The 25,674-nt window shown below is 59.7% G+C and overlaps 3 protein-coding genes across 3 annotated transcripts; all 3 read left to right on the top strand.

The window, feature by feature from the left end:
• Window positions 1–3,943: 3,943 nt before the first annotated feature.
• Window positions 3,944–4,925, top strand: NCLIV_060070 (hypothetical protein; the record flags this gene model as incomplete). Its single annotated transcript, XM_003885562.1, has 2 exons — window positions 3,944–4,276; window positions 4,794–4,925. The coding sequence occupies 2 exons, from the start codon at window positions 3,944–3,946 to the stop codon at window positions 4,923–4,925; spliced, it is 465 nt and encodes a 154-aa protein (XP_003885611.1).
• A 2,646-nt stretch (window positions 4,926–7,571) lies between these two features.
• Window positions 7,572–10,370, top strand: NCLIV_060060 (conserved hypothetical protein; the record flags this gene model as incomplete). Its single annotated transcript, XM_003885561.1, has 2 exons — window positions 7,572–7,766; window positions 8,193–10,370. The coding sequence occupies 2 exons, from the start codon at window positions 7,572–7,574 to the stop codon at window positions 10,368–10,370; spliced, it is 2,373 nt and encodes a 790-aa protein (XP_003885610.1).
• Window positions 10,371–14,330: 3,960 nt separating this feature from the next.
• On the top strand, window positions 14,331–24,866 carry NCLIV_060050 (conserved hypothetical protein; the record flags this gene model as incomplete). Its single annotated transcript, XM_003885560.1, has 8 exons — window positions 14,331–15,702; window positions 16,362–17,112; window positions 17,452–19,201; window positions 20,415–20,587; window positions 20,971–21,291; window positions 21,863–21,984; window positions 22,426–23,054; window positions 23,340–24,866. The coding sequence occupies 8 exons, from the start codon at window positions 14,331–14,333 to the stop codon at window positions 24,864–24,866; spliced, it is 6,645 nt and encodes a 2,214-aa protein (XP_003885609.1).
• Between the last annotated feature and the right edge of the window lie 808 nt (window positions 24,867–25,674).

The raw sequence follows: 25,674 nt of genomic DNA, 5'->3' as shown, positions 1-25,674 counted from the left end.
GCATCCGCGAAGCAGAGACAACCGGTAATGGGTCCCCCGAGAGTGTATACTCGTTTCACCTGTGGCGTAGCAGTAGAGGCTGTCGCTACTCTGTTTTTTTCAAATGAAACTGCCGAACCGCCGACAAAATTCTTGCTGAAAGGGCGAGTCGCACGCTTTCCAGAACATGCACACACCCCGAAAAAATGTAATACATTTAATCTAAAACTTTTCACATTGGAACTCTATTAGACCAGTCGACAGGAGGGGGATCGCTACTCGTTGCTCTCCGTCGGCAGACAGACACATATCAGCAGAGGCAATCGCACTGCCAAGATACCACTTGTCGCTCGCTGTGCTGGTGCATTGCTTGTGTATCTGTGAACAGCAAATGCAGCGCATCGAGAAATGCAGATTGACGGGCAAAAGGCGGATCCAGTGTCTCTTCGTTCTTCTTCCTCATTCGTTCCTTTCCTGGAAGCCGACTCGGCGGAACGGACCGCAACAGACCACCGCTTTCGCACGCCAAGGCAGCAGGCCCTCCATCGACATTCCAATCTGACTGGTGTACGCAGGACAACGGATCGTCCGACAACTCAATCATCGCAGTTGAGAGCTACGCGTTCAGCCAGCAGTCCCCTAGCCTCTGCTATAAAATCGGCCGATCTCCGGGCGGCTCAAGAAGCGCAGCTGGAAAAATGGCTTCAACTCGCGGGCACTGGCGTATTCAATGATCTGTCGTGGGGATGCCTTGACCGAACTGCACATGGCAGCCAGATATCGGACGCCTGTATACTTCAGTGGGAGGCTCAGTTCTGCATAGCGAACTACCTGCTGATAGATGCCTTGAATTACCGCAGAAGGTATTCACGAGAGATTTGGCTTGCAAACGATGGCTCCTGGGACGGGTTGAACGAAATGACCAGACTCTGCCAACCTCAGGTGTACGATTGGGTAACGAGGCGAACTGCGGATTGTCAAAGGGCCGTTGCAGCTCTGAACGTATCATACCCACCAACAGAGTGCATGTAAGGCGGAAAGGCATAGTTCTGGTCCCACGTGTCAAGCTTCCATGTTGCTCCACTTGAGAAAGATGCAACCGAGAAGGCGCGCTCTTGCAGTGCGCAGACAGCGGCTGTGGTGACACCTGAAGCTTGTTCGAAAACAAAAAACTGTCGCGGCTGACGGAATGGAAGTCAATTTGCTGTGAGCACTGCTTCGTATGCGTAGCACAGACCGAGACAGGATCTGTGAACGGAATATGCCTCTTCCCTCCATACTGCCCCGACGAGTCGCTGCTTCGTCTGAATACGCGGGCGTCGACGTGGGTTACGTATCTGCTCCGTTTGTCGTGCAACCGGTTGTAGATTGAACTGCGACGCAATGCGTTTCACAAACCAGGCGCCCTGCTCTTTCAATCTGCCCCGGAGCTAATTTCTGCGTGCCACACAAGCGAAGCCTGTGGTCACTCCTGGGCGCGTTCTAAGAGACGTCAGAACACTGAGTCACCACGTAGTTGTGAAACACCCGGGTTTCGTCAGCAAAGCCGAAAACGGTATCTTCAGTGCCACCATGCTTACCAATTTCTTATCCCGAAACGGAATTTGCGGTGGCCCGACAAGGGGGACAACTGGACACAGAAAAGGAACACCCGCTGGGCGGCGGCGGGGGTCTCCGCCAGTGCTTCCTCCACGTCCCGTCATTGTAGATTTTTTTCATAAACTATGTTGGCCCGATCCAAAGCATGCAGGACCGCGGTGAAACATAACCTTAGCCGTCGCGGTTTTGCCACCCTGCATATTCGACCTGTCTGGTTTCGTCCTCTGGGTTCTGTTCTGCCTGCAGAAAGCTTTCAAGCGTCTCAGGCTACGCTGTGGTTTCCGCCAGTCGCAGTGCGCCGCGTGGGTATCCGTTGGCGCCTCTCCTTTTCACTCTTTTTGGTTTCATCTGTTCGCGTATCACTGACTAATGTTTCAGCGCCACGGTGGACCACAGGTCCTGCGGTTTCTCGATTCGTCTTTGCCTCGCCCCGCTCTCGCCTTAGACCGCTGGTCTCCAGTGGGTATTGCCAGCACTGTCAAACAGATATGTCTTGGCCCATCTCGAGGCGAGACGTGTGAAGTCAACTCGAGTGGTCTCAGGCGCGAGGACGAAGTCCAATCCGTCCAGGTTGTATCGCAAATCGGTCTGTGTTCATGGCTTGGTATGTGTGGAACCGCATCAAACGTTGGAGCCGCTGCTACAGGCGGAAAAACTGAGACCTTAGCTTTTGGAAGGCGCGTTCTCTCTGCTGCAATACAGGCATACTCTGTTAAGCGGATTCTCGCTTTGGCAGCGCAGTGTCGCGCGGCTGGCAGACAGCGTTGCGTCGCTTCACTGAATTCCAAAGAGCGAGCCCATATAACCACAACTTCTCATCCGATTCTCCGTTCATGCAGTTCAACGACAAACGTCCCCCTTCCGGGATACTAGCTGCACGTGAGCTGCGGTTCCATGCGCTACAAGTGCCTTGTCAGACGTGAGATACGTAGCCAGAACTGCGTGACCGTCGGCAGATGCGACTGTGAGGTTGGCACATCCCATTTTGAACCCAGTAGCTGCGTCGTGGAATAGGAGCAACAGCTTGGAACGCTACACGAGTGAATTCGTCTGGGCCTGCATTCACAGTGCGCAGCCGACGCGGCATAGAGGGGTGTCGCAGCCATCATGTCTAGATTGGGGCTCAAACGAGAACTGCAAAAGACGTGCCCAGCAGCAGACGATGCCTCTCGGTTTACCGACTGCGCACTGATTAGCAAGATGGCATGGAAGCAGCGGGAGAACGTGCGCCTGTCGTGCGCAGATTTGCACTGGAGTTCCAAGACACAATTTCGCACGATTTGCGAAGCCTAGACAAATGACTCTCCTGGCAGGGGCGGCCTCCGCGACTGTGCCCGCTGCCCGTGGCAGGGAATTGCATGCGATCGCTTGCCAACGCTGATAGAGCACCCTTGTGTCATTGCGTAATTTATTTGCTTGGGGCGACTTCCGCTTTTTTTTCTTCTGCCGAGTATCTACAGTCGCCGGTCCCTTTCCCTTCTCAAGAGAAGTGTGTACTGCGGCTTCTCAGCTTCCGGTTTGGTTCCCGGAATGCAGATTTCAGAGGTCGCGCCTGTGACGTCGACATATATGTGGACGGAAACGGTGGCCGGTGGTTCGATCACCTGAGTGCCTGGCATTGATAAAGACCTGCGCGCTGTTTTCGGTATTTCGCCATGTGAACATGAGCTGCAAACTCGTTCGAAGGGTGTAAGTGCCACGACTCTCCTGAACTGGGAACCCTCCAGTTGATCCGTTTGATGCGGATTTTCCACGCGCTTGGATGACACGGCGGCATCGTGGATTTCGTGCGTTTGCACCAGAGGAAACATAGTTAGGGTCGGAGTTCGTGCAGCCTCTTTCTTCGGCAGAGGTTTCCTCTCGGGTTTCTTAATTTTCCTGCCTGCCGTCACTGTCTGCGAGACACACTAGCCCCCCCCCCCCCCCAAAAAATCCGTGGTCCCGCCACACGCGGGCGCAGCTGGGGCAGCGGCCTCAGGGGAAACCGTTTGACTAAGTCCGTACCATGAGTTCGACTCTCCGCAACGTCGTTTGCATCTGCCAACCTTCCTGTGCACCGGGAAGCCGTGCACCCTTCCAGATTGGGCTCTGCAATGGCCAGCTGTTCAGACACCACGGGGCGAGGAGACCGCCCCAAACCCTCCCCGCGGGTGTGAAAGGAACTTGTCAGCGAAGAAGACAGTTGCAAGGGACAAACGGCATGGCTCCCAGTGGGCTCAGAGCGGTCAGGAACGCAAACCGCGCTCGCGAGCCCAGCGGCCGGGCTGCCTCCTGCGCCTCGACCTCCGCCATGGCCTGCTCTGTAGAAAAAGACCGTTCGTTCGCGTCCGTCCAGTCGCCTCTCCATTTCTCTCGTCCGCGCTTCATGCAAACCTCTGCTGAAGATCCGCAGAGGAAGAATGCGCGTCCGCGGCGGCAGTACTCCCCAAAGGTCAGGCTGCTCGCGGAGCAACTTGTGAACTTGTCTCAGGAGGAAGCGGACGAAGTGTGTCGGTCGTTGAAGGAACGGATGACGGCAGTCTCCAACAGACAGTCTGGGGAACAGAAACGATGGCAACCGCGAGCCCCTGGGAACTTCACATTCTTCCCGCACCCCCTTGGTATCTTCGCCGCCACGACAGGCTCGTTCCGCGTCGTCGGGGTACGACTCCCGAGTCTTCCAGTCCTCTCAACTGCTATCATGTACGCTTCGCGACAAGTAAGCACACTTCGCCCTCTCAAAACTCCCCAGAGTAGACAGCGCACCAAGAGGCGACGCTTTCTGGCCGCTGTCGCGTTGACTCTCTCTGTGCAAGTTATTCCTGAGCCCTTCACAAGAACCGCTACTGCTGGGTCTGTATATTGTGTACTCACCGGAGTCCTGTCGCAAGTCTCTTCTTCCAAACAGATTTCGTGGACAACGTAGACTTCGTCAACTTTTCGCAGGGCAGCAGCAACTTGCTGGTTGGCGCACTTCCGTCCACAGACTGCGCTTTTGCCAGGTGGCTTTGCGTCGATGGTGTGTTTCGAAACTGCATGCTGAGGGACAATCTCGCCCGAGAAAAAAAGACGACCCGTCGCCTTCTCGGTCCCGTGTCCGCACACGCGTGGGCGAAGCTGCCATCTTCAATCTGTGTGGCTCGACGACAGGGCAAACCGCTGAACGATTGCCTCTAAGCGCCACAGTGGAACAGCAGTGGAACTAGAATCTGCGTGGGCCGTGCGTTGATCTTCAGGAAGGCCCAGACAAGAGCGGTGCGTCCGATGGCCCTTCGCATCCGGTCGCAGCAGAGTCGGAGTCGGCGGTAGGTTCCTCGGCACATCAGCCTGACGGGACCAGCCAAGCACCCGCCGAAACTTCACCGTAGAACGCGGACAGAACCCGAAACACTCGCCTGCAGGGTTCCTGGCCACCTGCGAATACACCCCAAAGAGCCAGAAGACAGCATGCGCGATGCGCTGCATGCAGCGCATCGCGCATGCTGTGTCCTTTCACAGGGAGAAAGACACGAGGCTTTATAGCTCGTCTTGGAGGGAGCGTGGACCGGACGATCCGTGAGTCTTTGCGGGCGCGGAGGGGGGGGGGGAGCTCGGGCGTACGCGGCTGAGGGGTGTAGGCGATTCTCGTCGCGCTAGCGGGGCCGCCATCGCCGCGCCTGAGCGGAAGTGCCAGGCAACATGGCAGTTAGTTAGGGGTGGCCCGTCAAAACGGATGCGTGCGCCAACCCTTCTTGGCTCAGAAGGAAACACTGGACAGAGCGTTTTCAGAGAGTTCGCCGCGGCGCTCCCTCGATCACACGTGCACGCACAGTCTTGCCGCGTGACGCTGCATTCTGTAGAGCCCTAAGACTCGTTTGCCCGATACTGGTACGAACTGAACGTCGAAAAAGCGACTGTGAGGGCCTCCCGTGGCCGACAGCCGTAAGTCGAGGAATGTCTCCGTTTTCCCTCCCTGCTCCCTGAAAAAGCTGTAGTCTGTGTGCCTCTGAAACATGTGCAGATGGCAAAATTGTCAACGTTTTCGCGGCACCTCGAAAGAAACGCGTCTTTCTCGTGGTGTGTGTAGACGGTACTGAGGTTTTCCTTTTTCAAGCGCTGGTTCCTTTTTAACCTGAATGGAGTGGCCTCCGAACGGCAGCCTTTTTCCATGTTCTTCTGTGGTCATGGCCACTCCTATCACCTAGACGCGGTGCGCTGGAGGTTGGAACGAGCTCCAGCTCTTCACTACTTCACCGTAGCACACCGTGTGACCCTGGCAACTGGCTAACACTTCCTAGCAAATGCTTCCACTGGAGGGAGGGAAAGGTTCACAAGGTGTTGGACGGGACACCACGCATGCGGGCGCGAAACCGCGCGCGACTTGCTCTAAACCTTTCACTGGATCTGAAGGAAGGTCGCCGCCTTTGCTTGCCGAGTCAGAGAGCGCACGTCTCTGACGCGGAAAAGCTTCAGGCCCTCTGCACACACCGTCTTCTCCGCAGGCTGCGCGATGTCTACGTGACAGGAGAGCGCCAAGTCCCGGCACAGAATCCCCGGCGCAGCCCCCCAAACCTGGGTCGAACCTACGGAATCGTCCCGCTCGGATCTGAAAACGGAGGCGAATCCTTGATACAAGTCCACTGGGGCCGCATGCACTGCGTAGAGGACGCGTGGAACCAGTGTCGGCGCCACGGTAGGGTTGCTGCGTCGCAGGCGCATCTTCCTTGCCGAACCTCTGCGGCGTTGCCCCGTCCCCGTTTGTTCTAGTCGCCTGTTTCCTGCGGCAGACACCTTTCGTGGCAGTCTAGCCATTCGTTAATTGTGTTTACCGCGGGGAATGAGAACAGAATATCGAGTTCTTTGCCTGGAGGTTTGTTACGTTCCGTATCCTCACCGGTGTGGGCCTTCAAAAAAGAAAGCTTTCGCCCATGAAAATTGACGGCGAGCCGCACTGAACAGAGGACACGCGCCGCACCTCGGGGAGTTTTCTTCCCGCCTTTCAACTGGTCATTCACGACCAGGATCTAGACTGTGAGGCGGTGGCTGCTAGAAGAGACTTCGCCTGAACCCGTTACGTGGAAGAGGCGAAAGGCCCTTTCGCGTCAAAAAGTGAAAACGCCGTCGGCTGCTTGGCCGAGGAGCGACAGTCCCTGCCTGAGTTTGCCTTCTGAGGTCTTCGAATGACGCGCAACTCTCGTACTGCTTGAATCTTCCAACGCTCTTTCGTCTATCACGATATCGAGGTTGAAGCGGAAGGGATGGGGAACTCGAGCAGCGAGGTTTTCCCAACATGCAGCGCCTTGACATGTTTTGTCTTCTCGACTCGAAAAACTTGCGCCGCTGCTGGCGAACAGCACACACATGCGCATGCAGCCCTACGGGAAGTGCGCTGTCTCATCTGAAGTGACCATTTCCCCGGCGTTTCGAATGTCGCTTCGGCAGCTGTTGCCTTCCACCTTTTCCCTTTGTCAGCTTTTTTGCAGACGACACGTGCGTTGATCGCGTGTTTCTCCTGTCAGAGAATCTCTTTATCGATGCCTCACTGTTTCCTGTCTACAGCCCGCGGAAAGAACCGCTTCAACTTGTGCCCCGTGTATTTCTGTTTCAGGATCGACTGGCAGCAAGCATACACCTGCTTCGTGTAAGATCTCTGGCAGCCTAATCGCTTCTCTGGCTCCTGTCCACAAATCAGCAATTCCGTGCTGGACGTGACTCGGATATGCCGGCGTTTTTTCGCGGTTTCCCGGCGACGCCCTCGGATCGTGGCAGAGCCCTTCGTGAGTTGCCGCGCGAAAGAAACTGCCTCCGTGGCCGAGGCCGCGTCTCTTCTGTGCGTGAGACGCGTGGATGCCGTAAGCCAAGTGACGCGGACGCGCCCCGGTAGGAGTGGTACCAAAACCGGGGCCGGTCAACTCTCTCGTGTCGGCGAGCTGTTCCGCGCACGGTTCCCGGCCTTGCTAGCGCTCTTCCGCCTGGAGCGGCTTCCCACGCACTCTTGCCTTTCCCCACACACGTCTCGAGCTGCTTCCACTCAAATGGTAACCGGCGGCGTATGGCGTCCCAACTCTCTCCCTCTCTACAGCCGAGGCGGAGGCGCCTCGAGCCCGAGCGGCGAGCTGCCGCGCTACAGCCGGTCGAGCTCTGACGGCCAACACAAACTGGGCAACTCTCGGAGCGGACACGCGACCTCGCGGAAGAAGGGGAAGCGACGGCGGCGACTGAGCCGAATCGTAAGTGCTCCTGCGCCCTCGAACCGCGCGCGCGTGGATAACAGGGGAACGGCAGCGGCCCCGGCAGTCGCGTTTTTGTCGAGCGGAACGCGCCTGTTTTTGCTTCCGACTCTCACCGCAGCCACTACGGATGCAGGCATAGGTAGGGTGTGCATCTCAGAGTCGCAGGGGCGTACGCGACGAGGCGTGTCCGCGCACGATTCCCGCCCTTCCTGACGGCTGTCCTCTCTGGCGAGCGCACTGCGTGGCGGCGCACACGTTTGAGGCTACACACCGTGGGCCGGGGGAGCTTGAGCGTCGTCGGCGCACACACGCAGAGCTGCAGGCCGCCTCTCTCCTCTCGGGGAAGGCGTCCTCGGTTTCCGGTTCCAGAGGAGCGATGCGTGAACGTCGTCGCCGCGTGTCTGTGTTGTGTGTGGAATGCAGGGCCGGTTCGTCGTCCTTATCTTGCTGCTGCTTCTCGCTCTTTGGCTGGTCGTCCTCTGGCGGTGGGCGGCAGTCCCGGCCGGATCTCCGCAGTCCGGAGACGTGCATGTCCTGGTGGATCAGGAACCGACGCCTGGAGCCAGTCCCCACGGGTCGGCAGCCGCGAGTGCGGCGGCAAGTGGCGAATCCGAGGGTGAACGCGGCTCTCAGAACCATGGAGAGCGCATGAAGGAAACGGTTCCGACCGTCCACAAAAGTTCAGCGATCAAACCCGAGCCTGCTGCTCCGGTTTCGACCGGGGAGGAAGCGGCCAGACCCGCTCCTTCGAGGGATGGCGCAACTTCGAGTTCGTCGCCTCCGCCGCTGTCGCAAGAGCCTTCCGTTTCCCAAGACGAAACGGGCGGGACGCCAGGAACCGCAGAAGAGACGAAGAAGTCGTCTGACAGGGGCAACGGCCCTCCGCAAACCCGTGCAGATACGGATTCTCCGCCGCCTCCCGCTTTGAGTCAGTCGCAAGACACCCAAACCGCGACGCCGAAACCCGATGTCGCCGCCACTGCTCCCGCTTCCGAGAGGGCCTTCTCCACCGCACGCAGTGTCCCGGTTGAAAAGGGTATTGCTTCGGACGCCAAAGACGCAGAGGTGCGTGCGGTAAATCGAGGTGGATCTGTGGAGTCGACGAGAGCCAGTGAGCGAAAGGCCAGTCCGCAGAACGCGCCTGCTGAGGAGTCGCCGGAACGGAAGTCGCCGCTGGTGGAGCAACGCGACAAGCCGGAGGCTCAAAGCGGTGCGCCTGGAGGCAGCCAGCAAGGCGAGGCGGATACAGACCACGTGGACACTGTGGGCAGCGTCTCGGTCAAACAGGCGAGCTCCGGGGCAGATGCGAACAGGCAAGAGGAAATACGAGATGCTGCAGGAGTCAGGCGTCGTCCTACGGACGGGGCGCTAGCCTCTGAGAAGAGAGTCCAGAGCGTGGCGGCCACGGATCAGGCGGTTGACGCCAGCCGTTCAAGGCAGACGTGGAATCGAAGGGATCCAGCGCAGGATGGAAGACCGACCGGGGAGTCTGCACACGAACCACGGGCAGGAGGTGAACGGGCGAGTCTCTCTCCGTTAAAAACGACGCGGGTGGCTGCCTCACGCGGTGAAGTTGAAGTGCCGCAGATCCGTCCACAAGGACGCGAACGCGTGGTGCACGCCGCGAAGGTGGAGCCTGCAGTCAGTTGGGGAAGAGAGCGGCCGGAGTCCGTCGAGGAAGACAGCGAAGAGGACTTCCTCCCGGACTGGCAAAGCCCTGTGGATGCACGAGGCCGGCCGATGGCAGAGGGGCCAGGCGCGCAAGACGCGCGCCGACCGTACAGAACGCATGCCCAGGCGCAAGGCCGAATGGGGGAAGTTTCGTGGCAGCGCTGGTCCCCGGTTTTCTCAGAGGACAGCCACCTGCCTGTTGCAGAGCTGAAGCGTGCGTCCCGCGGAGGGTCCATCGCGGCATTCCACGGCCACGGCTCTGTGGGCGTTCTGACAGAAGGCGCCTTTGGTCCAGGACAGAGACCCGAGCGCCCGTTCGCCTCGAAAGGGACAGCGAGCTTGCCGGAGACGCGTTCTGCCGACCGGCGCTTCAGTCGGTGGGGGCGGGTGGACGAAGAAGCCAGGCCTGAGGGACAGCGGGAGTCGTATGACCCCGAAGAGGCGCCCGAACTCGTTGGTTTCAGATCGGGGCCCAGCTCTGGTTTCGTGCGCAACGCGGCGCAGGAAAGGGAAGCGATGCAGCGGGCGGCGCATGCCTTTTGGGCCCCGCATCCCGAGAATGTTGGAGTTGTCCGAAGAGAGCACGCGTGGCGGGAAGGGGCGCAGGTCAGAGCTGAAGATGCGCCGTTCTATAGAGGACTGCCCCGCTTCCCAGAGGATGAAGACACTCGACCCTGGAGGCAAGGGGAAGTGGCGCAGCCTGTGGCCCGAGCGCACCGTCGCGTCAACCTGGACCCAGTCGATCGGCAAAGAGAAGCGCCTTCGAAGGTCGAAGAGGAAACATCTCAAGGGAACCCGAGGACACGAAAGGGGGATGGCATCAAACCTAACGTACGTGGACGGAAGAAAGGCTACCTGGAAAACGGTTCCCGTGCCCAGGTCTGGAGCGCCTTAAGTGACGCTAGAGTGGATTCCGAGAAACTGGAGTGAGCAGTGGGAGACGACTGTGATGAGTTCACCCGTCAAATGCTGCCTCGGAAGCGGCGGTTTTTGCATTTCGGCTGGGACGTACAGTCCGACTGATCCGGAGACCGCGCTGCATGTTGTAAAACAGTCGGTCCCTCTACTTTTGTGGAGAGCGTTTACCGCGACTGGCGCATTCACGTGTATTTGTGCAGGGGATTCCTTAACATGTACATTGGAGTATGTTGATGTCGAAAGTGAATGTAACATCCGCCATTCTCGTGGGCGTCACATGGCATGCTAGTGTTAATGCCTTCTGTGCCGCCCGTCGTTCCTTATTGTCAAACGCCGAGCCGGTGGGCACTCCGTGTCAACCCCGTAGTCTTGGACTGATACGGTGAACTGAAGAAAACCCAAAGCCCTTACAACCTTTCTAGCAACGAGGTCGGTAAGCGCGCTACAGCAGTGCATTTGGGAGAGCCGTACACGGATGGGTCCACATCCGTTGCGCAACAGATTCGTTTCCATTGAAAGGGGTTCGGGATTCGATAATCACTTCGTACATGAGCAGTAGCCTGGCTGTTAGTCTCGCCTGCCACGGCAAAAGAAAGTGATTCCATGGTTCGATGCCTTGAGACCGACACTCCGTTTTAAGTTTCGGCATGAATATTCTTGGTCGATGCGTTCGCCCTGGGCTTTGAGTTTGAGCGAAAATCGTCGGGATGTGCCTTTTGTATCCCGTATGATTCAAAGCTTCTCACTTGAGATGGCTTCGCGATCTATCTCACGCTGTGACGCCCTTTAGATGTCAGTGATCCCGATGGCTGATCCTGGATGTGGTGTTCACGTGGAACGAAACTCGGACTGGGCCACCCAACTTTCTACAGTCGGGTCGGTGTGGCCTGGAGAATGAGTTTGTTGTTGTCCTTTTCCGGTTTCCGTGGCTTGAAGATGTGCATTACGTGGTAACACTCAACGGCGACAGCATGTTAGCACCAGAAGCAGTTCCAAATCAGATGGGCACCTCGTACCCAAGTCAGATCAGAAGGGAAAGGAACGGGGAGTGCAACCGTGAGCGCCGCACTCAAGCAAGGATCCGCAGCTAAAGGTGAAGAAGAAGGACGGCTTTACGCGGGGGCTCCCGAGGGTTGTCGACGCAACACAGAGTTTGACTGTTCATGGTACGGGTTGAAACAACAGTGCGTGTCACCTCTGCTTTCTTTATATACGGCAGGATCTGTGATGCCCCGTGTCCCTCTGCGTGTTCAGTGGCAAACTCGTGGTCGAAGCTACCGTCCACCTTCCATCGTAAAGAGACAATGCGAGGTCACGTAAAAGGACGCCGACGACGATTTTTGACTGTGACTCCCGTCGTTTTTCCATTGTACCCTGTCACCGTGGACGACAGTGCAAGAGTACGGAAGGATGTCAGTAATGCGGGATCACAGAGTATGGCACGCTGGCGGTAGGGAGAGTTTCACTGGTTGGCGGCAGACTGAGAAGGCGCTTTGTGACCCGAGACATACAACTACCACAAGAAGACCAAATTGATGATCACTGTAGATGCCAACACACGCCATCGCAGACTTCTTCCTGTACACACGAGAAGAACAGGGGAACGCTGCGCCGTCCAGAACAGTCGATGCTTTTAGTGTTTAAAAGCCAGCTTAGTAGCCTGGGAAGTCTGAAAGAACTTCTGGCTCCATGTAACCGGCTCATGCCTAGATTTTACGTGGAAGAGGCGCCGCAACACCAGGAAACGCCTCATACGACCACGCCATGAAAAAGGAAAATACCCGCGAAAGTGCACCTGGACGTCCTGTTCGTCTGTCAGGTCGTCCGTGTTGTTCACTCTGAATGTGCAGCTCGCGTACCCTAGGAATATGCAACATAGCAGTATCTTGTCTAACCAGTAGTTCCGGTAAATCACGAGCCTTTTCATCCGTCGCGTTTCCGCCACTCTTTGAAAACGGGTGCGATGTACGCCAGACTGTAAAAAAGGGTATATGAGGTGAGGCCTTTTTTCAGGTTGACAGCGTCGCCGGATTCACGTCCTCAGTGCTGGCCCCTCTGGACGGGTTACACGGCACACTGACTCAACGAAGGCAAAGCAGTTTCTCCCATGAGGACTGACTTCGTATCTGGCTTCGGCTAATTTGGTCTGAGCACCTTGCTGAATTAGATCACTTCCCTGTGGCGATCACGCGTCGCTCAGGAGACCACCGTGAATGCTCCCGACGTAGTACCCCCCGAGAGCAACAACCTTCGGCGCTTTCGTCTCTAGGAGGTGAAAACAGAAGTCATCAACAAGCGAGACGGTTGCTTTTCGAATAATTCAGCCTCGACAACTAGGTTAGTAGAGCTAGCTGAGACGCATGCGACTCGAGGAGCAACAATCAGACGACCTTTGAACGCTGGCAATCTGCGCAACGGATTCGCTTTGCCGACCCGTGTGCTACAACAGAAAAACCCGCCACCGCGGTGCCTGCTCTCCGTCGAGAAAAGTGCGGCGGCAGCTTCGAGTCACCCACGTTTGTCAGGCAACTCTCTCACTTTTTTTAGCCTATGGCGGCCTTGTTCCCTAGGTGAGATTTCCAGACACACACAGGGTCTTCTGGAAAGGGCGCCCAAAGGAGGTTTTGCCTGCTGAGGCAAACGTCTTGAGGGGGGGCTGGCACTACAAAGGTATAGTTGATCATATAAGCGGGAAAACGGGGACCTGTCAGGTTTTAATAAGGTTCGCACCGCGTGCTCGGTTCCATTTAGCGAGGACATAACGGGTACAAGGCCGAGCACGCGCCCAAGAAGACTGTTCTCTTCTTCCGACACGCTTCCTTGTCGTAAAGGCACCTTGGAAACAGCGAAGACTGAGATTTTCCAAAGTTACCACTATTGCTGCAGCAAAACTCAGCAACCCTTTTTCACTCTCGGTTACTGCCATCAACACAAATAAAGGCTCCGTGCGTTTCCAGTCTCTCTGAAATGCTACGGGGCCCGTACTGCCTTTCATAACGAAGCCCCCGGACGAAGGTGCGCAAAAATTCTCGCTTACTGGAGGGTATAGGGACTTGTCTTCGCACGCTCTGACAGCACCCGGCAGAACTGGGGGTACACAGACAACACACAGGCTGGCGCGGAGCGTTTTGGGAGACTGCATACGAGGCAGTCAGCCCTGATATTTAACATCGTCAATGCTGTGGAAACGTTTTATCGTGAAAAAACCACGGCGATCAGATCGCACTCCAGTCTGCATGAAGAAGACCGGAGCAACCGGGCTGCTTCTACGCTTTTGCGCTTCTACAGCCAGCGGTCCCCAGGGTGTGCATCTGCTCCCTTGAGCAGCGTAATAAATAAACTTTGGCAGCGTTACTCGACCATGGATATCGTGAAACATTCGTTTCACTGGAATCTTGGAAACAGGTGTTTGGCAGGAACCCATTTGTCTCTTTTCTGTTCGTTCCGAAAAAACCAGCGACCACGCGTCCTCCAGTGATTTTTCCGTCCACTTTCGCCTCGGGAGAGCACCGTGCAAAAATTCCCGCAGAACCGCCCTTCTGCGCTCAGTCAGCTCCGCTTTTCATTAGGGGACGCGACCAGCTTTACGGCACGCTTTGAAGCCTGCAAGAAAGACTCGCCACAACGGGTTGTCCAAAATACAGGCGCTGAATGATACAGAACCTTCTCTCGGTCTGCTGGCGTCTGACTGGCCAGGTGGACGGGCTTTGAATTTTTCCGAGAGACGCGCGGCTCCGAAAAGGGAGCGGCGGCGCTGCTCGTAGCCAAAACACATCGCACATTCAGTTGGACCAAGATGCGGGTTCTCTGGGCAACACACGCCTTTGGCCCGCACCCAGGTGTCTTTCAGCTGCGCTTCTTCGGTCTTCAGGAAATGACCGCCCTTCACAGCAGAACCACGTTCTCTTTGGGATCCCTCAGCAGTGTACTTCCCTGAAAGCGTCCCGTGTGCGTCGCTGTGTTTTCGTTTCGATGGCAACCGCTTTTTGCTCCTCTGGACCGTCGGGTCCGTTCTACCTGCACTCCAAATCCGAGTGCGGTTCCAGCACTGAAGAGCGAGACGAGAGCATGACACGCCATGGCGCGTCGTTTTCCAGCGGTCTCCCGGAGGCATATCGACTGGGAGCGCGATGCGCACCAACTGGACGGTCTTTCGACTCCACGCTCCGGCGTGGGCCGCCTGGCCAGCCTCCAGGTCCACTCCGTCCTTCCACGCCTACACGGAGAGCGCATTTGCGTCAAACCTCTCGGCTTGGTTCTACCCAGGGGGGAAATCCGTCCATGTTCTATGCGTCGCCTGGTCCTTGGGAGTTCTCCTCCAGTTTCAATAATGCGATTTCGATGGCGACGCCCTTTCACCGGCAATTCTCGTCGTCCTCTGCGCTCGGCTACTCGGCAGGCGAGGCCTCGACAGCCTTCGGGACTGTGCCGCCAGTCTTGGGACTCCCACGCCTCGCGTACGAAAGTGAAGTTGCGCTCATTCACTTTGCTGTCTACCTCATCTGCGCAGTAGGCTGCGTGTGCGTCTACTACAACCTCGTAGTCCTAGAGGCCTACGTCTTGGCGCTCTTCTGGGCGGTTGTTTTCTCCATCCCGCTGCGCACAGCGATGAACGTTCTCAAGCGGCTCATTCTGCTGAGCGCTGAGCGGAGTATCGAAGCCGTCGCCGCTGCAAAACTGGCTGCCGCGACTGCAGGCGGCTCAGAACAGAGGCCGGGCGCTTCCTCCTCCTCTCTTCCTTCAGTGAATGCGAAATCTATTTTCCGGCGGTCCCCACCGCGCCTGGCTTCTTCCGCCTCATCAGCGCTCACGGGCGAGTTCCACACGGGGACACCCCCACCGGAGGGGACGGGCGGTTTCGTCGCTCCTGAAGTGTACAGACACCGCAGCACTTCCGAGTCCATCGTCACGCGCCTTGTGTCGCGGGTGATGCCTTCTGTGGCGCCCACCGCAGCAGCAGCAGAGAGTCTGCTGGCTCAGGAAAACATCGTGATTGCAGAGAAGCTCGAGAGTGTTGGGAACACTCTTCAAGAAGTCCTGGAGGAATCACGCGACGACTCGGGAACCGCGGACACTTCAGGTTTGGACGCCGCCAAGCTCCCTGGACTGCCGACGTCTTCTGAGCATCTCCAGAGCCAGCCAGGGGCTGCCTCGGATGCCGAAATTCGAACCCCGCAAGGCCGAGGTGAAACGGAGCACTCTTGCGAAGCCAGGGAGGCGCCGGGGAGGCGTCGGGGAGCATCGCCGGCGTCCGTTCGAGGCCGGCCTGGTGAAGCGTCTTCGCCGAGTTTTCTCCCGTCGAGCGAGCGCGGAGGAGTCAAAGCTGCTGCGTCTCCTGAGTCTGGTGAGTTTGTCTGCAACGCAGACGCCGCGACTGAGCCCGCGGCGATTCCTCCAACGGCCTGGGCATCGCGCTTGCTGCTCCGGAAAGCTCGACCACAGCTTTGCGCCGCGTTTGTTCGCAGTGCAGTCCGTGCGCCTCAGTACCCTTGTCTCTCTGTTTCCGCCACAATCAAACGGAACGCCTCCTGAGCCGTTGCCGGGTTCGAGAGGCGCTTCGGTGTTGAGGGACTGCACAGTGAGATAGCGGTCTGGGGACATCGTGCGCAGCTCAGCCCGTGTGTCTAGGGAGGAGCCTTGGGGATAGACGGATTAGAGCAGAGCGGTGGTACGGTGTATTCGGCGAATCTTCAGTGTAGCGGCATTATCTGCGTGTGTCAGCGGACAGCCAGCGTCAGATTCCCTATCCTATGTACTACAGTGTTTCTGTTTCTTCGATTTGGAGACACTCTCCGGGGTCTATTTTTATCGTTTCTGTTTCTTCGATTTGGAGACACTCTCCGGGGTCTATTTTTATCCCACCAGTAGACTCCCTCAAAAGCTGCAGCCGCGTGTTGAGGCCGTTCCGCCCCGCCCCTTGAGAGGCGTTGTCTGTCTAGGGAGATCTCACGACTCGTGCTCGTCTGAACCGGAACTGCGGCCGATGCGAAACCGTGCCTGCAGGTGCCGCATCCGGAGTGGACTGGAAGCCTGGACCGTTTGACCATGCACAACGCGGTAGCGAGGAAAAAGGCTCGCCAGGACTAAAGAAGAACCTCAGAGAAGATCGGCCGCGCCTGTCGAGTGCACTGGCAGCGGCGAACCGCCCTCGAGAGGGCGTCGCTCCCCACCGCAATCTGGACCTCGACAGACGCCTCCGCGGAGGAGCGGCCGGGGCCGGAGGAGTGCGAACGCCGTCTGGACGCTACGCCTCCAGGAAACATGCCGGGCGGGCGAGGTTGTCGCCCGTCCGGAAGGTGGGCTGTCGCGATCCAGGCTCTTCTCGCGACGGAAGACCGGGAGCGGCTCACGATTCCGCGCTGGGATCGACCGGCCTGGCCGCCGCCCAGACGGGAGCAGATCCAACCTGCACGTCCTTCGTCAGGCAGCCGTCCTGGTCACTCCTCGGGGACGTGGTGCTGTCTTCGTCTTTGGTGCGGCTTCCGGCGCGGTTTCTGCTCTTCATGCTCGAACCGCTCCTCTCGCTGGTCTCTCCTTCGCCGCCCGGCGAGGCCTCTGCGCGACATGCGTCCCGCCCCTGGTTCGCGCTCCTGTACCGAAGCTGCTTGCTCCTGGTCGTGTATCGAGTCGTCTCGTCGTGCACGCGGTATTCCGTCTCCACAGTGCTCCTCTCAGCAGCCGGCGTCGGGCTCCTGTCCCTCCTTGTCCGGTTCGTTTTGATTATCGCCGGCAAGGAAGAGGCGGCCAACAAGAGGTGAGAACGAAGCGCGTGCGAAAACGCATCCGGTGCCTTTGGGGGACTGGGATCGCCAGGACGGAACTCGCAGAACAGTCTGTGCACTTCAGACAGATCTCTCCGGTATATGTGTGTCGCAGCGAACTGCCCCCTTTCTGCCGCAGCATCCCTGGGAAAAAAACTCGCCGCGCGTCGCTCTTCACCACCTGAAAGGGGATGGAGGCCCCAGGCCAGCTTGCGCCGCGCGCTGTTTGGCCGGGAACAGCCGGCGTCGGGAGGAGGCATGTGGTTCGAAGGGTTCGTGGACTTTCTGTGCTTTCTGTGGATTTCGCCTGTGTGCGTGTGTACGTTTTTTAGCTTGAAGTGGTTGTCTCCGCCGTCGCTGCTGACGCCTCTGTGTCGGCTCCTGGGGTTGCTCCACGGCTCGATGCAGAGTTCCCTGAACCCCATTCTGGCCATCATCGTCATGTTAACTTCGGTCTTTATCGTCTCGCTCATCGTCGCCTTTTTCTGTTTCCAGTTCTACAACGAGATCACGCTTTTGTGGGACGCGTTCCAGCGCACCATCGACACGTACATTCTGCGCTCGTCGACGATGCAGCAAGCGCTGCAGACGATCCACAGCTTCGCAGGCGCCTCGGAGGCTGAACAGGGCTCCTCGCGGACCAACACGACGGCGCCTGCCTCGTCTTCGCTCTCTGCTTCGCAAATTCTCTTCAACCTCATCGCCAAGGCGGCAAACGCCGCGACTGCCAATTCGGACCAGAGCGCGACGAGGTCGGCCGACGGCCCGGACGGCCCCTTGGCGGGTTCCGAGGCGGCCGCTGCGCCCCGCGCGCCGGCGAAGGCTCCGGGAGCGATGGAGAGCATCGGCGCAACTATCGCGGCGGCGATTGCCGCCGGAACGCGCCGGGGCGCCGACGGCCGCGCGGCCGACGGGTCCGCTGCGTCGCATCTGAAGCAGCTTTTAGGCGCGAGCATTGGACGCTACTCCGACCTGTGGCTGTCCATTCGCCACTTTGCAGCTGCAAACGCTGGAGCTCCCGTGGCCAAAGTGTCGGTGACGGCCCCTGGAGGCAGTCCCGGCCCCGCGCTCGGGTTCAGTCGCGGAACGAGTGCGCCGGGAGGCTTGGCCTGGAAGGACGGCGGCGACAGCATCCCCGTCGTGATTGTTCGTCAGCCCGGCCCGCAGGCGCGCCTCCCTGGGGCCGAGGCCGTCTTCTCTCCCGGGGAGGACACCACGGATTCTCCGCCGCCTGTGCTCACTGAGGGCGGATTTCGCCGCTGCGACGACACGCGCGTCGCGCGCAGAGGCGTAGCTGCAACGACGCAGGCGCCGTCCGAGACACCCTTCTCCGGCCCAGGCAGCCGCGACCGGCCGGGGTCGGTGGTGTGGCCTTTCTCGTGGTTTTTCCGGTGGACAGAGGCGGGGGAGCGGAGGGAGCGCGGCGCCGTCATTCGGGCTGGGTTGCTCCACTTTGTGGACGAGGGGAAGCGCGAAGCGCGGGACACGCTGAACGTCTCGCTCGAGGCGCCCGACCCGAGCGGCGACGCGGGCGCCTTCTCACAAACGCGCGGGAAGCCCGACAGGTGTCCGGCAGACGGGAGCCTCGCCTTTCGGTTCCCAGAGACTGCGTTCGGCGCCCCGCCCGACAGCTGCGTTCGGGAGAAGGCCAAGGAGGCGGATTTGTTTGACTCGGCTCCAGGCGGCGACCTCGCGGGCGCGTGCTCCGGGACCGGGTCGCAGGCCGGCGTGGACGCAGGGCAAGACTGGCCCCGGGCGCCGGGAACTTTCGACAGCCCCGCGGGAGACGACTTCGCTCTGTCTCGCGGGCGCGGCCCCGCCTTGGCGGAAAAGACGGCCGAGCTGTCGGGAGGACGCGGCGGCGGACAAACAGAGGTTGGGGAATGGCTCTCAGACGGGACTCCGGTTTACGCGCGGGCGGCGCAAGACGACGTCGCACGGTGGCACGGCGCGGGCGCCCGAGAGGATCCCAGTCGCGAGGGGCTTCACGGAGACGTGTGGAAACGGTGGGAGAACACGGCGGAATTGATCGGCCAGCTGCGACGCGGAAACCTCTCGGGCGCTGCAGGGAAAGCGAAGGAAGTAAGCCAAGCCTGGTTACTCAAATTCTGCACAGCGTAGAGGGACCCGTGGCCGGGGAACCGTGAACGGAGCCTCTTCGATCTCCACAGTCTCCTCGAAAGAGGGTCAGGCGAAAAAGCCGTATACCGCGCTTGGCGCCATGAGACGTTCACGCGACGACCTCTTAAAGAACAAGAATATTCCGCACCGGTGGCATGCAGCTGGTAAATGGTCAGGGGATGGTTTGCGGTCAAAGAGAGCGTTCGAGCGCTCACGTTCGCGAATCGAAAGTCGACCGGCCGGTGCGAAACGCCTGCCGTCTTGCCTCTTCCCGTGGATCGCGTTTTGCGCGGGCTCCGGAGGTCGGAAGGGTGTCGAGGCGTTTTGCGTCTCGGGCGCAGACATGCATTTTGCCTTAGCAGTGGAAGAAGGCACTGCACTTTAAGGACGCATCCGAGCCTGCGTTCCACTGCAAGGTCAAAACGTTTCCCAGTCGTGTCGCGGTTAACTGTGTTCTCTGGGGCTGTTTTTAGGCTTGGAGCGAGATCTACTCTCTCACCAGTGAGGGCTGGTGGTCGTATGTCACGACCTACGCAAACACTTTCTTCTCGGGACTGTTAAACAGCGGGTACGCGACTCGTGCTGCTTCCTGGAGCGATACTTCTCTTTCGAGTGATGGACGCCGGGAAAGGGACACAAAAAAACGCTGGACCGGCGTTAGTGCGTTCCCTACGGGGTTCCAAAATCGCCTTCTCACGGATGAGAGAGCGACGGGCCCACCCCGTTTTTTGTGGCAGCGTGGCCCCTCGCAGCTCCTGCCGTCTCTCTGGACTCTCTTCTCTCTCTTCTCTCTCTTGCGTTGAACAGGTTCGGAGCGGCGCGCGTCTTCTTCTTTGTGTGCTTCTTGGTATTCAAATTCTTCCTCTCTGCATTCGACATGCTGCTTCAGGCAAGGCCTTTGCGCCCACGTCAAGCGAAGAGAAAGAGCCGAACGCCAGGCAGCGTTTTTCGTTTCGGCACGCATACGCGTCCCCCTGCTCAGTAGCCGAGTGTTTGACGCTGGTGCATCCTGAGGAGTCTGGAGCGGTTCCCGCCCCGGGGGTTTCGTCGCGTCGACCGAAACTAGTCAATCAGGCCTGCAGTCCGGAAGGCCAGCTGAGGCAGTTCTCTTCCGGTACTTCCGGGAGAGACAGATATGGTGCGTTGCCTTGTCGCTGGTGCCGCGTCTTTGCAGGCCGTCGTCTTCTTCAGCGCGCTGTACTACCTTCTGTGCAGCAGCCGCAGCTGTCTGGAGTATCTGGAAGAGCTCCTCTGCATCGTGGATCCGAGCTGCATCGTCTCCCACTCCATCAACCGCGGCCTCCGGGCGATTCTCTACTCCTCCTTCAAGCGTTTCTGGTTCTACAGGTAAGTGCAGATTTCGGGCGATCTTTCAGAGGTCTGCTTCCAACAAAGCGCGGGCAAACAAAAACTGCTTCTGGAGCTGCGCGTCCACAGCAGAGACGTCGTTTTTCCCGCGTTTTCGAACCGTAGTCTGGGCTGGCGGGGAGCGCGCGACGGATGCCACTCCGGCGAGCGCCTCAGGCTCTCGCGTGTGTGGCGCCTCAGGGGCTGCATGCAAAAACTCTGACCCCGCTGTCGACGCTTTCCACATCTTTTCGCGCCTCGCGAGCCGTCGTGGTTCTTTCCCGCCTCCGCGGCGGCGTCTCCGCCGTGGTCCAACCCATGTGTTTCTCTCTAGGTCGACAGCTGTCCCCGGCAAGTCCTCTTTTATCCGCCTTTGCCCTCAGCTTGTTCACGTGGTTCGTCTACGAAAGCGCAGGCATGCCGGTGGTGTACGTCCCCACTGCAGTTTCGGGTCTCCTGGCGCTTCTTCCGCTGCTCCCGCCCGAAAGTGTGTCCGTGATTCCCTGTCTCGTCCTGTGGTGGGGCCGCGGCGAAGAGGCTGTCCTCGACGCACAGACTCTGGCTGCTGCTGCCTCGCCGGGGCGAAGGGAGGAGACGTCCGCCGGCTTCTCGGGAACGGCTGCAGGCGCTTGGTGGGCCGTGCTCAGTGTGGCAGCCGGATCTCAGCGGAAACTCGGCGCGGTCACCCTTTTGGCTGCAAATGCGTGAGTTCAACACAGAGAGCGGGGTGTTGTTCACATCCATTGTCGCCAATGTAGAATGCTCTCGAGAGAGAGGACAAAGACGAGAAACTCGGGAATTCAACGGGGGCCCTAGCGAAAAGACAACCGGTGCGTACCGGGGGAGGAGGCGTTCGATGTGCCTATAGGTTTTCACAATCGGCAGCGGGGCGGGGCGACAGATCGACGCGTTTTCCCCGGCGAACTAGAGGGAGGGCTGGCAACTCGCAAGACTGGACGATGCAGCCCGGATGGCAAAACCGATCGGGCGAGATGTGGGCTCTGTCCCGCTGTCGCGCGCGAAACGGTCGATGGAAAGGCAGGTTTCCGAGGGCCTTTCGTGTCTGCTGCACGGACGCGCTTTCCGATCGGAGCTTTGTTCGGGGTGTAGGCATGCCGTGTCTCTTCGCCTGTCTCCGCGGGGTCCGGGGGACCGCCCGCCCCCCTAGAGCGCTTCTGGCTGTATCCACTTCCGTAAATCGCCCCGCGGCGACGGCAGTTTCACATTTCTTTGTGAAGACGCGCGCCGCTCACGTGCGGTGTGTGTGACCTTCAGGGTTGTTTGGTGGAACGTGACGACTGCGATCTACCGGGAAATTCCAGACAGCAACCCATGGCTGGTCGGCCTCTCGGTGGCTCTCGGCCTCTCGACGTTTGGCATGAAGGGAATTATCATTGGTGAGTTCAGAGAGGCCGTCGGCGAGACGTGTCTCCGTGCAGGGCGGCCTTGGAGCGTGATTATGAAAAAGCGGGTGACGCCTGCGGCGTGCTTTTCTCCTCGGCACGCCCCTGTCGGCCGCAGGCGGTTGTTTCCCTCATCCGTGCAGGAGGTTCCACAGAGCCGCTTTTTGCAGCTGCGGAAGTCCTGGCCGCGCGGCAGGGTCCGAGTCAAGTGGGGTGCGCGAGTCGTCGAAAACGCGGGTTTTCTCCCCCGAGCGCGGAGACGAGAAGATGCGCGTTTAAAGACAGCGCGCTCCTTTTTAGAGCACTTTGCCTCTCCAGATCCACACTGCGACGGGAGGAGCTGTCGACGGCGTGGTGTGTCTGTCCGTGAGGCCTTGAAACTCTCGAGCTGCCACGTGTCTCTGCCGAGCCGTCTGCTTCTCGCTCGCTCCGCAGGCCCCGTCTTGGCGACTATCCCTTTGATTGTTTTGACCGCCGCCGCCAAGTTCAGCGAGCGGCGAACGCGCGAGCACCAACTCGCGGCGATGGTTGCGCAACAGACTGCGGCCTCGCCGCTCGCTTCTCCTCGAGGCGGCCGCTCTCGCTTTGCGCCCGAAATGGGTGCATCCCCTGCTCGTCGACGCGCTGCGAAACGGCGCCGTCCGCGACCTCAGCCGGGCGCCTTCGCGTCGGCGTCGGAACCTTCCGCGGCGGATCGCCTCTGGCCCGGCAGCCGTCCGGACCCGCTGTCTCCAACTGGAGACGCCGACGGGCTGAACGCGCCGGAGAGTCCCTTGCACGCCGACGACCTGAACTCGTGGTCTGAAAGCGGGCGCACGTCCTCGGTCTCGAGCTGGGAGAACGGAGGCGACGCCGTGGCGGGCATCAAAGAGGTCATCTCGGGGCCTCCAGCCTCGCCGGCTGCGGCTGCCGCCGCCGTGGAACTCGCCGACGCAGCGCACGCGGCGGCTGTGGCCAAAGTCGCCACGCTCGTCGGAGACGCAGGCGGCGTGGTCACGAGTCCTCCGGTCGCGGAAGTTGCGCGCAAGCTCACCGGGCGCGCCACGTCGACGGGAGTTCTACAGGTGAGCTGGATGCCGAGGGCGTCACTGCGTCTCCGAAACGCGAGAGGAAAAGGCGCGCGTCCCTTGAGGCGGGTTCGGGTTCACACGCAGTTCCTTTTGTCTCGTTCGCTGCGTTCGCGGGGCCTTCTCGACTGGTGGTGTGTTCCGCGACTCTTTTTCGCGCGGGTCCCTTCGTGAAGACCCGTGAGGAGGAGGGCGGTCTTTCCCACGGCGGTTTCGTGGCGGCGGTTCCACGCGTGCACCCTCCCGAGTTTCGCTTGTCCACGTTTCTTTTCTTGACTGCAGCCACATACCTGCGAGGCGCCGCAGCTGGCCGGAGCCGGCCTCGTGGACCCGCGGACGCCAGGCGCGCGGGCGGGTGCGGACGCTGGCGCCCCTCCGGGGCGACTCTCTGCGCCGTGGAAGGCAGAAAGCCTCGGCGCGCCGCCTTTGGCCACGGAAGGCTTCGTCGTTCCCCTGTCGTACGCAGCCGCTGCGTCGGTCTCTCCGGTGGGGATGGCTCTGCACACGGCGCCGAGCGGAGAGACAAACAGCAGTTTGCCCTTGAGCGACGCCAGCGACCGCACGGAGCCATGGTGGAGTCTGCCGGGCGGAGCCCCGGGGTTCTTCGCGCCCGAAGGCCTTGGGGGCCGAGCGTCGGCAGGCGTTCCGAGTCGGTCGAGTGCGCGGGCTTCGAGACTCGGCGCAGTCGATCGGCGGCATCGAGATCCGCGCGTTTTCTGGCCGCTTCGGAAGCCGTCGAAGCGGAGTCGCGCGGTGAGCAGCGCGATGCGCATGTGGCCGAGCCACTCGTTTCGCGGGCGCATGCCGCCGGTGCATCCAACTCGAAGACACGGTCCCTCCGGCCGAGATTCCGGCCGTTTCCGCGCGGGAGAAATGATTCCCTGGGAGGGCGCGCCTCGCGCAGGTGCGCTGTCCACGGATCTGTCCCTGCCGGCGCTGTTTGCCGAGTGCGGACTCGGGCGCGCCGTCGAGGGCGTGCATGCCTCCCGAGTTCTTCCGGGACGAGCGTCTTCGGGCCCCGTCCCCCCGCTGTTCCAGCGCATGGCTTCTGCGTGGACTGGAGACGGACCTGCGCGCTGCGCTGGAGAGCTCGCGGCCCGCGACTCGGGGCGGCGGAGTTCGCTTGCATGCAGCAACCGCAGCGCGCCGCAGCTCAAGGGGCTGTTGGGAGGTGCGGACGACGTCGACTCTGCGGCGGAGATGACGCGGCGCAGTGCCAGCAAGCCCGAACAAGGACCCGAGCGAGGAAGTGGAGACGCAGAGAAGGCGCGCTCGTCTTCCATGTTGGCGGCTGCCGTGCTCAAGACGGCGCAGAAACTCGAGTGGCTGCTCGACCGGTCGAGTGGGGCGCCTGCGGAGCCAGGCAGCGCCGAGGAAGCTTGCGGCCAGAGACCTGCAGGGCGAAGTGCGGATGAGGCGGGGAAGTGGCCTTTGGCGCCCCATGGCGCGTGTCCCCAGCCCCCTGGCAAAGCTCAGGCGTTTCGTGAAGGCGTGAGGCATCCGCCTCTCGTGCCTGCGAAAGAGAAAGCAAACGCAGTCGGCGATGCTGAGGGAGGGACGGATATCCGGGGCGGGAAGGCCGTGCGCGGGGGAGGAAAGGCGACGCTGGAAAGAACTGGGAAAGGCGCAGGCAGTCGCGCATCCCTGGCCAGCCCAGTGGTCCAGTCCACATGCAACGCTGCGAACGCTGGGGCCCCCGGTCGACCGGAAAGCGTGACAAACAGTGCAGCCGCGGAAGAGGTACAACGTCCCGCCACACAGGAAAGACAGCGAGACAAAAAGGCGGGCGAGGCCGTAACCTCGAAGTAGGCCGCCAGGCGCAAGTAGCGCAGTGCGTTTTGCAGTATATCCCCGTTCCAGAGACTAAAAAAGATCTGCGGGGAAAATCCGCAGTTCGGGTGGTGCAGAATGTTTCCGGTCGTGGCGAAAACCACCTAAACAGAAAAAGTCCGGGGAAAGGCAAGGTGGAGCGGGGATGAAGAGACGGGTGCCCTCCCGACACTCCGTCGGTGGTTGGCTGAAAGGCAGAAGACAACTCGTGAGAGAGCGTTTGAGACGACTTTTTCCCAGGAAGGTGGATTGTTTCGAGTGCGCGCGTTCGTGCTCCAGAGCGTGCACGATCTTGGCAGTAATTGTGTTTTGGAGCTAGAACGCAGCGCAGCCCTGCGCGACGGCTGCAGATGACGACCTGCGGGGAAGGAACACGCGTGTGGTTCCCTTGGTATGTTCTGATGATGCGTTGGACTGGGAGTCCGTCGGGCATACCTCGAGTTCGTTTTTCCGTTTTGATTTTCTGGCGAAGAGAAAATCGCGTAGAAAAGGTGCTAGTGAACTCTCCGGTATCTGCAGCGGGGAATCGAACTGATGTGTGTGTGTGTGTAATTCGGTCTAAACCCACTGCGTATTCGAGCCGGTGAAGTGCCGAAGATAATCGGTTCTTCGGTATGTGGTCCTCTATAGGTGCGTTGTAATATCCTAAATGCATTGTGGGCATTGTTAACGATGCTCGAAACCCAACACAGGTTTTGCGATGGACAATTAGGAACGGCAACGCAAGGCGCTGGAGAAATTGTAACGAAATGCGGTGGCGGCAGCGGAAACTACTCCAGCACACTCA

Source organism: Neospora caninum, chromosome XI (assembly GCF_000208865.1).
Source record: "Neospora caninum Liverpool complete genome, chromosome XI".
NCBI lineage: Eukaryota > Apicomplexa > Conoidasida > Eucoccidiorida > Sarcocystidae > Neospora > Neospora caninum.
Note: the sequence above shows the minus strand (reverse complement) of the source record. Positions and strands in the feature narration are given on the sequence as shown.